Source organism: Ornithorhynchus anatinus, chromosome Y3 (genome assembly GCF_004115215.2).
Source record: "Ornithorhynchus anatinus isolate Pmale09 chromosome Y3, mOrnAna1.pri.v4, whole genome shotgun sequence".
Lineage (NCBI taxonomy): Eukaryota > Metazoa > Chordata > Mammalia > Monotremata > Ornithorhynchidae > Ornithorhynchus > Ornithorhynchus anatinus.
In genome coordinates, this window is record NC_053177.1 from 2,395,125 (window position 1) to 2,408,813 (window position 13,689).

General features: G+C 47.0%; 1 protein-coding gene across 1 annotated transcript; it reads left to right on the plus strand.

Moving 5' to 3' along the window:
- The first annotated feature begins 228 nt into the window (after positions 1 to 228).
- On the plus strand, positions 229 to 13,100 carry LOC114808690 (putative olfactory receptor 14L1). The gene is made up of 6 exons (XM_039910974.1): positions 229 to 291; positions 1,765 to 1,838; positions 1,998 to 2,183; positions 8,863 to 9,040; positions 10,292 to 10,440; positions 12,557 to 13,100. The coding sequence occupies exons 1-6, from the start codon at positions 229 to 231 to the stop codon at positions 13,098 to 13,100; spliced, it is 1,194 nt and encodes a 397-aa protein (XP_039766908.1).
- The last annotated feature ends 589 nt before the right edge of the window (positions 13,101 to 13,689 follow it).

Here is a 13,689-nt window from a genome sequence, read left to right on the forward strand (position 1 = left end):
TCTCAAGAATAGGGGATGAGAAGAAGGGGAAGAGAGTGGGGAAGGAGAGGAGAAGGGAGGGAGGATGGAGGGGAAGAGGGGAATGGGGAAGGAAGAATGAGGAGGAGGAAGCAGATGGGAATGGGGAATGACAAGGAATCACTAGCAGTTTTGCAATCTGTTAATTTACATCTTCTCAGACCACTGCAACTTACCTGATAAGATCACTCAGCTTCACAGACTCCAGCCATGACAATTTGCTCTGAAATCCTGACTTCAGAATTTGGACAATCTGGAATTTCAGAATACTGGGTAGGTATATGATAAAAATTGAGCTGTTAACTGAAGGTGAAGGAAACGCCACAGAATCCCCTGGCAGTGGGTTTTGAAACAGAAGGAAGACTGAGGAAAGAAAATGAATTCATCAATAATATTTATTTAGTCCTTTACTTAGGATGGAACCAAGTTCATTCATTCATTCTTTTTTTTTGAGTGCTTCCTGTGTGCAGAGCACTGTTCTAAGTGCTTGGAAAGTACAATTCAGCAACAGAGACAATCCCCACCCACAATGGCCTCACAGTCTAGAAGCGGGGAGAGAGACATCAAAACGAATAAACGGGCATTAATATAAGTAAATAGAATTACAGATACGTACATGTATACACAAATGCTGCAGGGCGGGGAGGGGGATAGAGCAAAGAGAGCGAGTAGGGGTGATGGGGAGGGGGAGCTGAGGAAAAGGCGGGTTGGCCACTTGGAGGAGGTGAACTTTCAGCAGGCGTATGATTATTTGGTAGATTTGAGGAGGAAGAGCATTCCAGGCTAGAGGTACGAAATGGGCCAGGGCTAGATTGTGGCACAGGTGAGAACGGGACACTGTGAGAAGGTTAGCACTATAGGAGCAGAGTGTGCGGGCTGGGCTGTAGAAGGAGAGAAGGGAAGGGAAGTAGGAGGGGTCACAGTGATGGCAATCAAGTGTTTGGCCTAGTACAGTGGAATGAATAGACATGATTCCCTGCCCTCATGGCGTTTACAATCTAAAGGTGGGGGTAAAGCTGAAAAAAAATGTCCTATGGGGGAGGTAAGTGCCTAGCACCCTGTGCCTTAATTTGGTTCCAGGAAAGCTCAGCCATGATTCATCTCAGTTTGAATGTTTCCTCCGTGCCTGTGACCTTGCCGCAGAGATACTCTAATATCGGTTTGACCTCATTCATCTCAAATTGACACTCCCCTGCTAAAGGTCTGCCTCTTTTCTGCTAAGACACACTATTTCTCCTCCCGTACTCACTCCCATACCCATAGTCCACACCACCGATTGCTGACATCTAAATCCCTTCTTAAATTTAGCACATAATAAACACTTAACCCATAATAATAATAACGATGTTGGTATCTGTTAAGTGCTTACTATGGGAAGACCACTGTTCTAAGTGCTGGCGTAAATACAAGGTCATCAGGTTGCCCCACGTGAGGCTCATAGTTTTAATGCCCCAGATGAAGTAACTGAGGCACGGAGAAGTTAAGTGACTTGCCCACAGTCAGCTCACAAGTGGCAGAGGCGGAATTCGAACCCATGACCTCGGACTCCCAGCCCTGTGCTCTTTCCACTCAGCCACGCTGCATCTCTAATAATATTACCATTATTCTTATTAACCCTATTGCACTCTTCCAAGTACTCATTGCTCTGCTCAGACTAAGCACTCAAATATTAGCTATTGACTGGTTAATGTCAAGTAGAATTGCACTGACCTCCTTGAAATTTCTCCTTTTATCCCTAAACTCCAGGGTTATTGCTTTTCTCCTTTCATATCTAGATGGTCGTCTACTTTCAACTGTGGATTTGAACACATCTCGTTGATGTAGTAATGAAACAGTGGTTGACACATAGTAAGCACTTAGGAAATACCATTATTATTACTATTACAAACCATTTCACCTTTCCCAGTCACAGGGTGAAATGGTTCCTCCGGGGATACGAGAAACTGGGTTTCAGCTCATGGCAGGTATGTTTTCCATAGGACCTCCAAGAAAGACATGGCCAACCAAAAGGCGGTGATGGAATTGCCCCGGCTGGGGTTCTCAGAGGTACGGAAGCCGCATCTGGTCCAGGTTGCGCTGTTTCTCCTGGTCTACCTGGGGGCCCTGATGGGGAATCTCATCATCCTCGCCCTCACCGCCTTCAACCGGTGCCTCTACACCCCCATGTACTTCTTCAGGAACCTGTCCATCCTTGACCTCTCCCCATCTCTGTCTCCATCGCCAAATCCATCCACTACTCCCTGACCGACCGCAGCTCCATCTCCCTCCAGGGTTGCATCACGCAAGTGTTTTTCTTTATTTTCGCCACATCCTTTGCATTGGCCTTGCTCACAGTGATGTCTTAGGACTGCTACTTGGTCACCTGTCTCTTCCTGCTCCTCGAGGCTTTCATTCGCAGAGGGGCTTGTGGGAATATGGCGGCGGCTCCCTGGTTTAGGGAGTCCTCTCCAGCTTCAAGCAAATGACCGCCACCTTCCCCATCTCCTTTTGTAGTCCCAACATGATCCACCAGTTCTTCTGTGAGAAGCAGCGTGGCTCAGTGGAAAGAGCACGGGCTTTGGAGTCAGGGCTCATGAGTTTGAATCCCAGCTCTGCCACTTGTCGGCTGTGTGACTGTGGGCGAGTCACTTAACTTCTCTGTGCCTCAGTTCCCTCATCTGTAAAATGGGGATTAAGACTGTGAGCCCCACATGGGACAACCTGATTCCCCTATGTCTACCCCAGCGCTTAGAATAGTGCTCGGCACATAGTAAGCGCTTAACAAATACCAACATTATCCCCAGGTGGTAAGACTGTCATGGTCCGGTCTGAACAGGAGAGAGGTGGGAAGTACTGGCATCACTATATCTCTGGGTTTAATATGCTTTATGTTCACTGTCAAATCCCAAGTGTGCATCTTCCAGGCAGTGCTGAGGATGCCGGCTACCAAGGGCTGGGCCAAAGCCTTCTCCACCTACTTGCCTCAGCTCACCATCGTCACTCTATGTTAAGTTAGTTCCATATGATTTGCCTATTTAAAACCAACCTCCCAGTCCCCATCCACCCCTGACCTCTTGGCGTCCTCATTTTACACGGTGGTCCCTTCAGCTTTCAGTCCTGCCATCTACGGTCTGAGGGATCAGGAGATCCAGCAAGGAGACTTAGAGGAAATTTTGTCAGAAGATGTCGATTACTTCCAGGATCCTGCAAATACATCTGTTGTGTGCACTGCACTGCAGTCGTTGGGAGTTTACCATTAAAGCAGTCCACCACTTGTCTGCTATGGGACTCTGGACAAGTCACATCGCTTTTCTGTGCTTCAGTTCTCTCATCTGCAAAATGGAGATTCGAAACCTGTTCCTCCTAGTAGACTGACAGGCACCTTGTGGCGCCTGATTATCTCAACCTGACCTAGTGAATAGAGACTGGGCCTGGGAGTCAAAAAGTCATGGGTTCTCATCGCAGTTCCTCCACTTGTTGTCGGCTGTGTGACCTTGGGCAAGTCACTTCACTTCTCTGTGCCTCAGTTCCCTCATCTGTAAAATGGGGATTAAGACTGTGAGCCCTCTGTGGGATGGGGACTGTGTCTAACACAATTGCTTTGTACCTACCCCAGCGCTTAAAACAGTGCCTGGCACATAGTAAGTGCTAAACAGATATCATAATTAAATTATTATTACCTTGGGTAGAAACATATATATGCATACATAGATAAAACAACTTCTCTGGGCCTCAGTTACCTCATCTGTAAATCGGGGGTTAAAACTGCGAGCCCCCCTTGGGACATGGACTGTGTGCAACTTGATTAGCTTGTACCTACCCCCAGCCCTTAGTAGAGTACTTGGCATATAGTAAGTGCTAACCCAGTGTTACAGTTATTGTGTATTATTAAGTCATGACCCCTGCCCCGAAGTAGTTTACAGGTGGACAACGGAGACACCCTATAGTGTACAAGGATGAGGAAAAACCATACAATCACAGAGCATGAGCATCACTTGATGGGATAGTGCAATATTAATGACCTGTAATTCCCCAGATAAAAACACAAGTGATAGAGCCCGGACCTGGGTGTCAGAAGTACATTCATTCTAATCCCAGCACCTCTACTTGTTGTCTGCTCTGTGACCTTGTTCAAGCTGCCTCGCTTCTCATTGCCCCAGTTCCCTCATCTGTAAAATAAGAATGAAGACTCTGAGCCCCACATGGGACAGGGACTATGCCCGACCAGGCTAGCCTGTGCTCAGTGCTCAGAACAGTACCTGGCACATAGCGAATTACTCAAGAGATAGCACAATTCTTCTCCTTTTTATTGTTATTATTATGAGCTGAAATGAGGTTACTGGGAGCAGGGAGAATCAATGAGGGAAGGCTATTGAAAGAGATGGCTTTATACAAGGGAAGAGTGGGAAATACTGGATACTTGGCCCTACCACCAGATTCTCCACCATCCCCTCCCAGACCATCCAACGGACTGTGGCCTGGGTCTCCAACTCTACCATTACTTCTTGACCTCCTCTCCCCAGTTCCTGGGCTCTAACCCTTTCACATCCCCAGGTCATCCAGTGAGCTCTTCTTTGAACCACTGACTCTGCCACCATCCTTCAAATCCCTCATCTTAAAATGGGGATCCAATTCCTCTTCTCGCTCCTACTTAATGATAACAATAATTGTGGTATTCCTGAAGCCCTTACTATGTGCCAGGCACTGTACTAAGTGCAGGGAAAGATACCAAATAATCAGGTTGGACCCAGTTCCTGTTCCACAGAGCTCCCAGTCTCAATCCCCATTTTATGGGTGGGGTAATTGAAGCACAGAGAAATTACGTGAATTGTCCGAGATCACCCAACAGGCAAATGGCAGAGCTAGGATTAGAACCTTTTAATTCCCAGGTCTTTACTCTATCCACTAGGTCGGGTTGCTTCTTAGACTGTGAGTCCCATGTGGGACAGAGACTGTATCCAATCTGATTCAGCTATATCAACACCAATCCTCAGAACAATGCTTGACTCATATCCTTCAATCAATCACATTTATTAAGCTCTTACTGTATGTAGAACACTGTACTAAGCACTTGGGAGAGCGCAATACAACAGAGCTGGTACTCCCATTTTCTGTCCACAATGAGTTCACAGTCTAGAGACTCTTATTAAGGGTTTAACTAATTCCATAAAATGAAAAGAGCCCAGAGGACAGGGATGATCAGTAGAGGGTACTGGGCCCAACTCACTCATCTGCCCCATTGTAAGCCTGTGACATCAGAGACCTCCACCAATCCTTGAGAATATCACTCCTATCTTGGGTGATATCACAGACACTTCTACCAAACCTCGAGGCTACAATCCCCCTCAGTGACATCACAGAGACAGCGTAGAGAACCAGCGTTGGTTGCATGCATAGAGCATATGCCTTCAAGCCAGAAGGACCTGGGCTCTAATGTCGGCTCTGCCACTATTCAGCTGGGTGACCACGGGCATGTCACTTCACTTCTCCGTGCCCAAAATGACTTCCTCTGTAAAATGGGGACCAAGACTGTGAGCCCAGGTGGGACAGGGATTGTGTCCAACCTGATTATCTTGCTTCTACCCCAGTGCTTAGTCCAGCTTTTAGCACATGGAAGGCACTTAACAAATACCATTAAAACAAGGTAAGGAGAGCGATGGTTTTTCTGATATAATGGGAGTGGACATTCCTGGCCAGAGAGATCGGAGCTAACTGGGATAGAGCATGCTTCTAATAGTAATACTAATGATGATGGTATTTTTTAAAAGCTTACTGGGTGCCAAGCACTGTTCTAACAATAATGATTGTGTTATTTGATAAGCACTTGCTAAGTGCCAAACATTGTACTAAACACCGGAGTGGATACAAGCAAAGCGGTTGGATACAGTCCCGTTCCCTCTTGATCCTCAGAGTCTAATGCTCATTTTACAGATGGGGTAACTGGGACCCAGAGAAGTGAAGTGACTGAAAGCCCAGGGTTGGAATAAACGAATAATAAACCAGTCCAGGGACTTGGAGATGAGGGCTCGGAATTCAGCTGGGGTTGGCCAGGAGATACGCGGGGAATGGTCTCCATGGACACAGGAGGGCCACATGCAGTAAACCGGACACTGCACCCCCTAGACACACCTAGTGGGCCCACAAGGTACCAACATCCGGAGATGAGATCTCCGCATCTCAGTTGGGATTCATCAGGACTCATCCCTGCGGTGGAGAGGACATGCAGCCATCGTTCTCCATGGCGACGGGAGGATGGCACGGAGAACGGTCTCCATGACTAAGGGCAGCACGAAGACCGCCAAGGGACCAACCTTGTGTGGGGATCGCCCTGAAGGTGTTTCTAAAGAGAGAGTCGCGTTCTGCACCTGCATGGAAGGTCGCCATGGGGCTGAGGGCATATCTTGGTGATCGGGTCCTTCAGTCCACCTGCGGAGTGACCGAGAACCATGGAGAGATAACAGATATTTCCCTCTATCCTCTGTCACGTCCTGGTTCTTTTTTGTTTTGCTGGTTGTTCTAATGGTATGTGATAGTAATTATAATTGTGGTATCTGACAGCGCTTCCTATATGCCCTCTACAGTATTGATTCAGTCCTTGTTATGTGCAGACCACTGAGCTAAGCGCTTGGAATGTACAATTTGGCAGCAGATAGAGACAATCCTTGCCCAATGATGGGCTCACAATCTAAACTGGAGAGGCAGACAGCAATGCAAAGCAGAACAAAACAAAAACAAGACAACATCATCAAGATAAATCGAATCAAGGAGATATACACCACATTAACAAAATAAATGGGGTAATAAAAAATATATATGAAAGAGCACAGTGCTGAGGGGAGGGGAAGGGGAAAGTGCAGAGAGTGGGGGTGGGGAGGGGAGGTGGAGCAGAGGGAAGGTGGGGGGTACTCAGTCTGGGAAGGAGGAGGAGGTGAGCTCTCAGTAGGGCTTTGAAGAGGAGAAGAGAGTTAGTTTGGCTGATGTGCAGTGAGAGGTCATTCCAGGACAGCGGTAGGATGTGAGCCAGGGATCGACGGGGGGATAGGTGTGAACGGGGGACTATGAGGAGGTGAGCGGGAGAGGAGCGGAGTGTAGGGGATGGGCCATAGAAAGAGAGAAGGGAAGTGAGGTAAGTGGGAGTAAGGTGATGGAGAACTTTGAAGCCAAGAGTGAGTTTTTGCAACAAAGGTTGAATAGACAACCACTAGAGATTTTTGCGGAGGGGAGTGATATGCCCAGAGCGTTTCTGTATGAAGATCCGGGCAGCGGATTGAAGAATAGACCGGAGTGGGGAGAGACAGGAGGAAGGGAGCTGCGAGAGGAGGCTGACAATAATCCAGTCGGGGTATTTTGAAAGCTTGTACCAGCACGCTAGCAGTTTGGATGGAGAGGAAAGGGCATATCTTGGCAACATTGGGAGGGTGAGACCGGCAGGTGTTGCTGATGCATTGGATGTATGGGGTGAATGAGAGAGCTGAATCAAGGACGACACCAAGGTTGAGGGCCTGTGATATGGGAAGGATAGTAGTACTGTCCACAGGGACAGGGAAGTCATGGAGAGGACGTGGTGGGAGGAAAGATAAGGAGCTCAGTTTTTAAACATGTTGAGTGTTAGGTGGTGGGCAGAAACCCAGGTGAGGACGGCCTGGAGGCAGGAGGAGATATGAGCCTGGAGGGAGGGGGAGAGAACCGGAGAGGTAATGTAGACTTGAGTGTCATCTGCGTAGAGAAGGCAGTTGAAGCCAAAGGGAGCGAATAAATTCAACAAGGGAGTGAGTTTAGATGAAATATGTCAGAAACTGGAAACTGTATTAAGAGTTGGGGTAGACACAATCTAAGCAGGTTATGCACAGTGCAAGTGTTTAGCACAGTGCTCTGCACACAGCAAATGCTCAATAAATACGATCGGCTGACTGACTGATATCGGTGTCACAGTTTAAGTGAGAGGGAGAAACAGATAGTTGAATCCCTATTTTGCAAATGGGGAACTGAGGCACAGAGAAGTGAAGTGACTTGCCCAAGGTGTAATTAGGAGGGAGAAACAGGTATTAAATCCCCCTGCTGCCCTTTTGTTTGAGCAAGAATGAAGATGTGGGGAATGCGGTGAGCAAGCAGGCAGTATTGCACTAGTGGATAGAGTCCAGACCTGGGAGCCTAGAAGACCTGGGCTCTAATTCCAACTCTGTAACTTGTCTGCTGTGTGGCATCGGACTAGTCATTTCACTTCTCTTTGCCTCAGCTACCTCATCTACTAACCAGGTTTTAAAGCTGTGAGCCCCACCCATGTGGGATACTGACCGTACCCAACCTGATAAGCTTGTATCTCCTACCCTCAGTGCTCAGTACAGTGCCTGACCCATAGTAGGTTTAGCAAGTACCTCGGTTTCCTTATCCGTAAAACGGCGTTTAAGACTCTTAGCTCCATGTGGGATACGGATTGGGTCCAAACTGACTAGTTTGTATCTACCCTAGCGCTCGGCTAACAGCTTGGCATGTAGGAAACACTTAAAATATCATACAGAAGAGAGGGCAAATGGGTTTCGGAATGGTCAAGAGGGGAAAAGATGAAAAAGGGAGACAGAACTGACACTCAGGAAGCGAGGTGGTGGTGGTGGTGGTTGTCTGTAAACTGTGAGGCATTGCGGGGGGAGGGCGCTGAGTGTCTAAAATCTAAAATCAACAAGGGAGTGAGTTTAGATGAAATATGTCAGAAACTGGAAACTGTATTAAGAGTTGGGGTAGACACAATCTAAGCAGGTTATGCACAGTGCAAGTGCAACTGAGCTCCTTATCTTCCGTCCCAAACCTTGTCCTCTCCCTGACTTCCCTGTCACTGTCGATGGCACTACCATCCTTCCCGTCTCACAGACCCACAGCCTCCGTGTCATCCTCGACTCTGCTCTCTCAATTTACACCAGCCATCCAATCCGTCACCAACACCTGCCGGTCTCACCTTCAAAATACCGCCAAGATGCACACTTTCCTCTACATCCAAACTACTATCGTGCTGGTGCTAGCTCTCAAAAACTCCCGACTGCATTACTCTGTTAACTTCTTCTCGGATCTCCCTTTCTCCGTTTCCTCCCCACTCCAGTCTATTCTTCATTCCGCTGCCTGGATCATCTTCCTACAGAAAAATTCTGGGCATGTCACTCCCCTCCTCCAAAACCTCCAGTGGTTACCTATGAACCTCAGCACGAAACAGAAACTCCTCACTCTTGGCTTCAAAGCTCTCCATCATCTTGCCCCCTCCTATCTCATCTCCCTTCTTTCTTTCTACTGACCACCCCGTACACTCCTCTCCTCTGCCGCTCACCTCCTCACAGTTCCCCTTTCGCCTCTGTCCCGCCGTCGAACCCTGGCCCCCATCCTATCGCTGTCCTGGAATGCCCTCCCTCCTCACATCTGCCACACTAACTCTCTTCCCCTCTTCAAAGCCCTACTGAGAGTTCACTTTTCCAGAAGGCCTTCCCAGACTGAGCCCCCACTTTCCCTCTGCTCCTCCTCCCCTCCCCTTCACCCGCGGACCTCTGCTCTTCCCCCTTCCCCTCCCCTCAGCACTGTGCTTATTTGTATATATTTTTTATTCCCCTATTTATTTTGTTAATGAGGTGTATATCTCTATAACGAGATATAACGTCATTAGCGTGATGATGTTGTCTTGTTTTGTTTTTTTCTGTTTTGCTTTGCAGTCTAACCCCCGCGTTTAGACTATGAGCAGGAATTTTTGAGGCAGGAATTGTCTCTATTTGTTGCCCAATTGTACATTCCAAGCGCTTAGTACACTGCGCTCCACATAGTAAGCACTCGATAAATACTATGGAATGAATGAGTGGCTGTGAGGAGAATCGGACTCATTCATCAGGAAAGGGGTGGTTTTCCAATCAATCAATAGTATTTTTTGATCGCTTAATGTGTGCAGAACCCTGTACTAAGCGCTTGGAAGAGTGCAATATAACAGAGTTGGCAGTTGCATTCCCAGCCCATAAAGACCTTACAGCCTGGACGGGGAGATAGACGTTGATATCAATAAATCAATTAGGCATACATTCCTAAGTGCTGTGGGTTTAGGAAGGGTGGTGACAAAACGGAGCAAATCAGGGCGACGCAGAAGGGAGTGGAAGAAAAGGTAAGGAGGAAAGGCCTCTTGGACGAAGGTCCAGAAAACGAGAAGGAGGAGAGAGAGTCCGTTGTGACTCAGAATCTGGCTGAGGGCGTCATTCAAGTGAGGATAAATTCGACACAGAGCGACCCAAAAAATTCAGAGATGCATTCTTTTCCTTCCCCATTCCAACAGATCACCTTCCCAGAACAGTTGCCTTCAACTACTTTTTCTCTGACAACGCAGAACATTTACCTGGAAATGGCCAACAGCACCAAGGTGATGGAATTCGCCCTGCTGGGGTACTCAGAGGTCTGGGAGTGGGAGCTGGTCCACGCTGCAATGTACCTCTTGGTCTGCATGGAGGCCCTGATGGGAAATCTCATCATCGCTGTCATCACCTTCGCCACTCCCCTATTCATTCATTCACATTTATTGAGTGCTTACTGTGTGCAGAGCACTATACTAAACGCTTGGATAGTACAATTCGGTAACAGATTGAGGCAATCCCTACCCACCAACTGGCTAACAGTCTAGAAGTGGGGAGACAAGCAACAAACAAAACAACTAGACAGGCATCACTACCATCAAAATAGATAAACAGAACCATAAATAAATGCCCATCATTAATAAAACTAATAGAACAATAAATAGGTACAAATATATACAAGTCCAGTGCGGAGGGGAAGGGGGTAGAGCAAAGAGAGGGACTAGGGGCAATGGGGAGTGGAGAAGGAGCAGAGGGAAATGGAGGGCTCAGTCTGGGAAGGTCCCCGGAGGAGGTGACCTCTCAATAGGGCTTTGAATACGATTATTGTTAATAATAAAAAGGATGGCATTTTTGAAGTGCTTACCTCGTGCCAATCATTGTTCTAAGCACTGGGACGGAGGTGGGTGGTGGGAGGGGGGCGAATAAAAGGTAAGCGGGTTGTCCCATGTGGGGCTCACAGTCTTAATCCCCATTTTACAGATGAGGAAACTCAGGCACCGAAAAGTGAATTGACTTGCCTAAAATCCCACAGCTGACGAGTGGTGAGGCTGGGATTGGAACCTATGACCTCTGGCTCATAAAACCGTGCTCTTTCCACTGAGCCATGCTGCTTCTCTAATGACAGTATTTGTAAGTGCTTACTAAGCACTGTTTGAAGCGCTGGGGCTGATGGAAGGTCATCATCATTTAGGGCTTAGACTCTTTATCCCCCTTTTACAGTTGAGGTACCTGGGTCGCAGGGAAGTGAAGTGACTGGCCCAAAGTCACACAGCTGACAAGTGGCAGAGCCGGGATTAGTACCCACAACCTGTGACTCCCAAGCCCGGGCTCTTTCCACTGAGCCACGCTGCTTCTATCTTTTGGTGGATGTGAAGAGGGAGAGCAGTCCAGATCATAGGACCCCCATGTACGTCTTCCTCAAACACCTGTCTTAAATCTCTGCTATATCTCCATCAGTAAATCATCTCCATCCTCAACTTCTTGACCAATAACAGACTCATCTCTCTCCTGGGTTGTGTCCTTCAAGTGTTTTTCCTCCTGCTCTTTGTCTGTACTAAGCTGTTCTCCCTCACGGTTATGCCTTATGAACGTTACATGGCCATCTGCCTCCCACAGTGCTACCAGGTCATCTTTCTTTCTTTCTTTCTTTCTTTCTTTCTTTCTTTCTTTCTTTCTTTCTTTCTTTCTTTCTTTCTTTCTTTCTTTCTTTCTTTCTTTCTTTCTTTCTTTCTTTCTTTCTTTCTTTCTTTTCTTTCTTTCTTTCCTTCCTTCCTTCCTTCTTTCTTTCTTTCTTTCTTTCTTTCTTTCTTTCTTTCTTTCTTTCTTTCTTTCTTTCTTCTTTCTTTCTTTCTTTCTTTCTTCTTTCTTTCCTTCTTTCTTTCTTTCTTTCCTTCTTTCTTTCCTTCTTTCTTCCTTCTTTCTTTCCTTCTTTCTTTCTTTCTTTCTTTCTTTCTTTCTTCTTTCTTTCTTTCTTTCTTTCTTTCTTTCTTTCTTTCTTTCTTTCTTTCTTTCTTTCTTTTCCCTTTCTTTTCCCTTTCTTTTCCCTTTCTTTTCCCTTTCTTCCTCTCTCTCTCTCTCTCTCTTTCTTTCTTTATTTCATTCAAATTGCATTAATTGAGTCCTTACTGTGTGCAGACCACTGTAGTAAGCGCTTGGAAAGTGCAATTCGACAACAGATAGAGACAATCCCTACCCAACAATGGGCTCATAGTCCAGAAGTGGGGAGATAGATAACAAAATAAAACAAGTAGACAGGCATCAGAATCATTAACATAAATGAATTGAATTACAGATACATATATGCTTCATTAATTAAATACAAAGAATAATACATATTTACATATATAAACAAGGGCTATGGGGCGGAGAGGGAGGTAGAGCAGAGGGACAAAATGTGGTGATGCGGAGAGAGCAGAGGAAAGGGGGGTTCAGTCTGGGAAACCTTTCTGGAGGTGAGCTTTCATGAACAGAGGGTCCTACAGGAAAATGGCAGCCAACCTATGGCTCGGCGGAGGCCTCTCCAACCTCATGAACATGACCAACACTTACTCTGTCCCCTTAGGTGGATCCAACGTGATCCACCAGTTCTCCTCGGAGAGCCCCCATATCATTAAACTTTTCCAATCCAGTAGGAAGCTTCAGGAGTATGGAGTAACCTCCTTCTCTTCTCTTCTGGCTTCTACTTGCTTTGTTTCCATAGTCATCTCATACATGGGTTTCTTCCGGGTCATGTTGAGGATACCAACCGCCGAGGGCCAGGACAAAGCTTTCTCCACCTGCCTGCCTCACCTCTCCATCATCACCATCTTTGTCTCCAACAGTGATGAGGCCTATCGCAAGCCTGTGTCCAACTCCCACTCGGTGTTGGACATGCTGATATCTCCGTTCTGTTATGGTGCTACCCCCCGCCCCCCCGCCCCCAACCCAAACCCCCTCGTCTACAACCTGAGGAACCGCGACCTGAAGATGGCTTTGGGGACGGTGCTGGTGAAGAAATCTATCAACAGGAGATAAAGCACAAATATTTCTGGTCTTCCAGACCTCCCAGATGTGAAAGACCGGAAATAACCAAACAAGTACCCCAGCGATCACAGGCAAAGGAGAAGAGGTCGAAAGTGCCAGGCAGCCTGACCTACTGGAAAGGGAACAGGTTTCAGTCTGGCTGGGTCTGCTATGTGACCTTGCCATGCCACTTAGCATCTCTCTTTCTACAAGACCAATGTGGATCCACAATCCCGGACACTCTGGACACATGGAAAGGTTGTCAGTCAGTCAATCATATCTATTCAGTGTTTCCTGTGTGAAAAGCACTATACTAAGTGCTGGGGAAAGTACAGTACAAAAATAAGCAGTCATATTCCTTGCCCACAATGAGCTTAAAGTCTAGAGAACAAGTTTATAGTCTGGTTTATTTCTTGTTTCTCTGCATTTGATGTTTGTAGTTCCTAGAGCTCTTTTTTCTTTTGCCTCCTGGTCTCCCTGACCCTTATGGCGCTTACAGTCTGAGGTAAGGAGATTGGATATTGGGTTTGCATTTAATGTTAGAGGAACATTAGACCAGAGAGGTTAAGTGACTGGCCCAGGGTCAAACAACAGATCACAG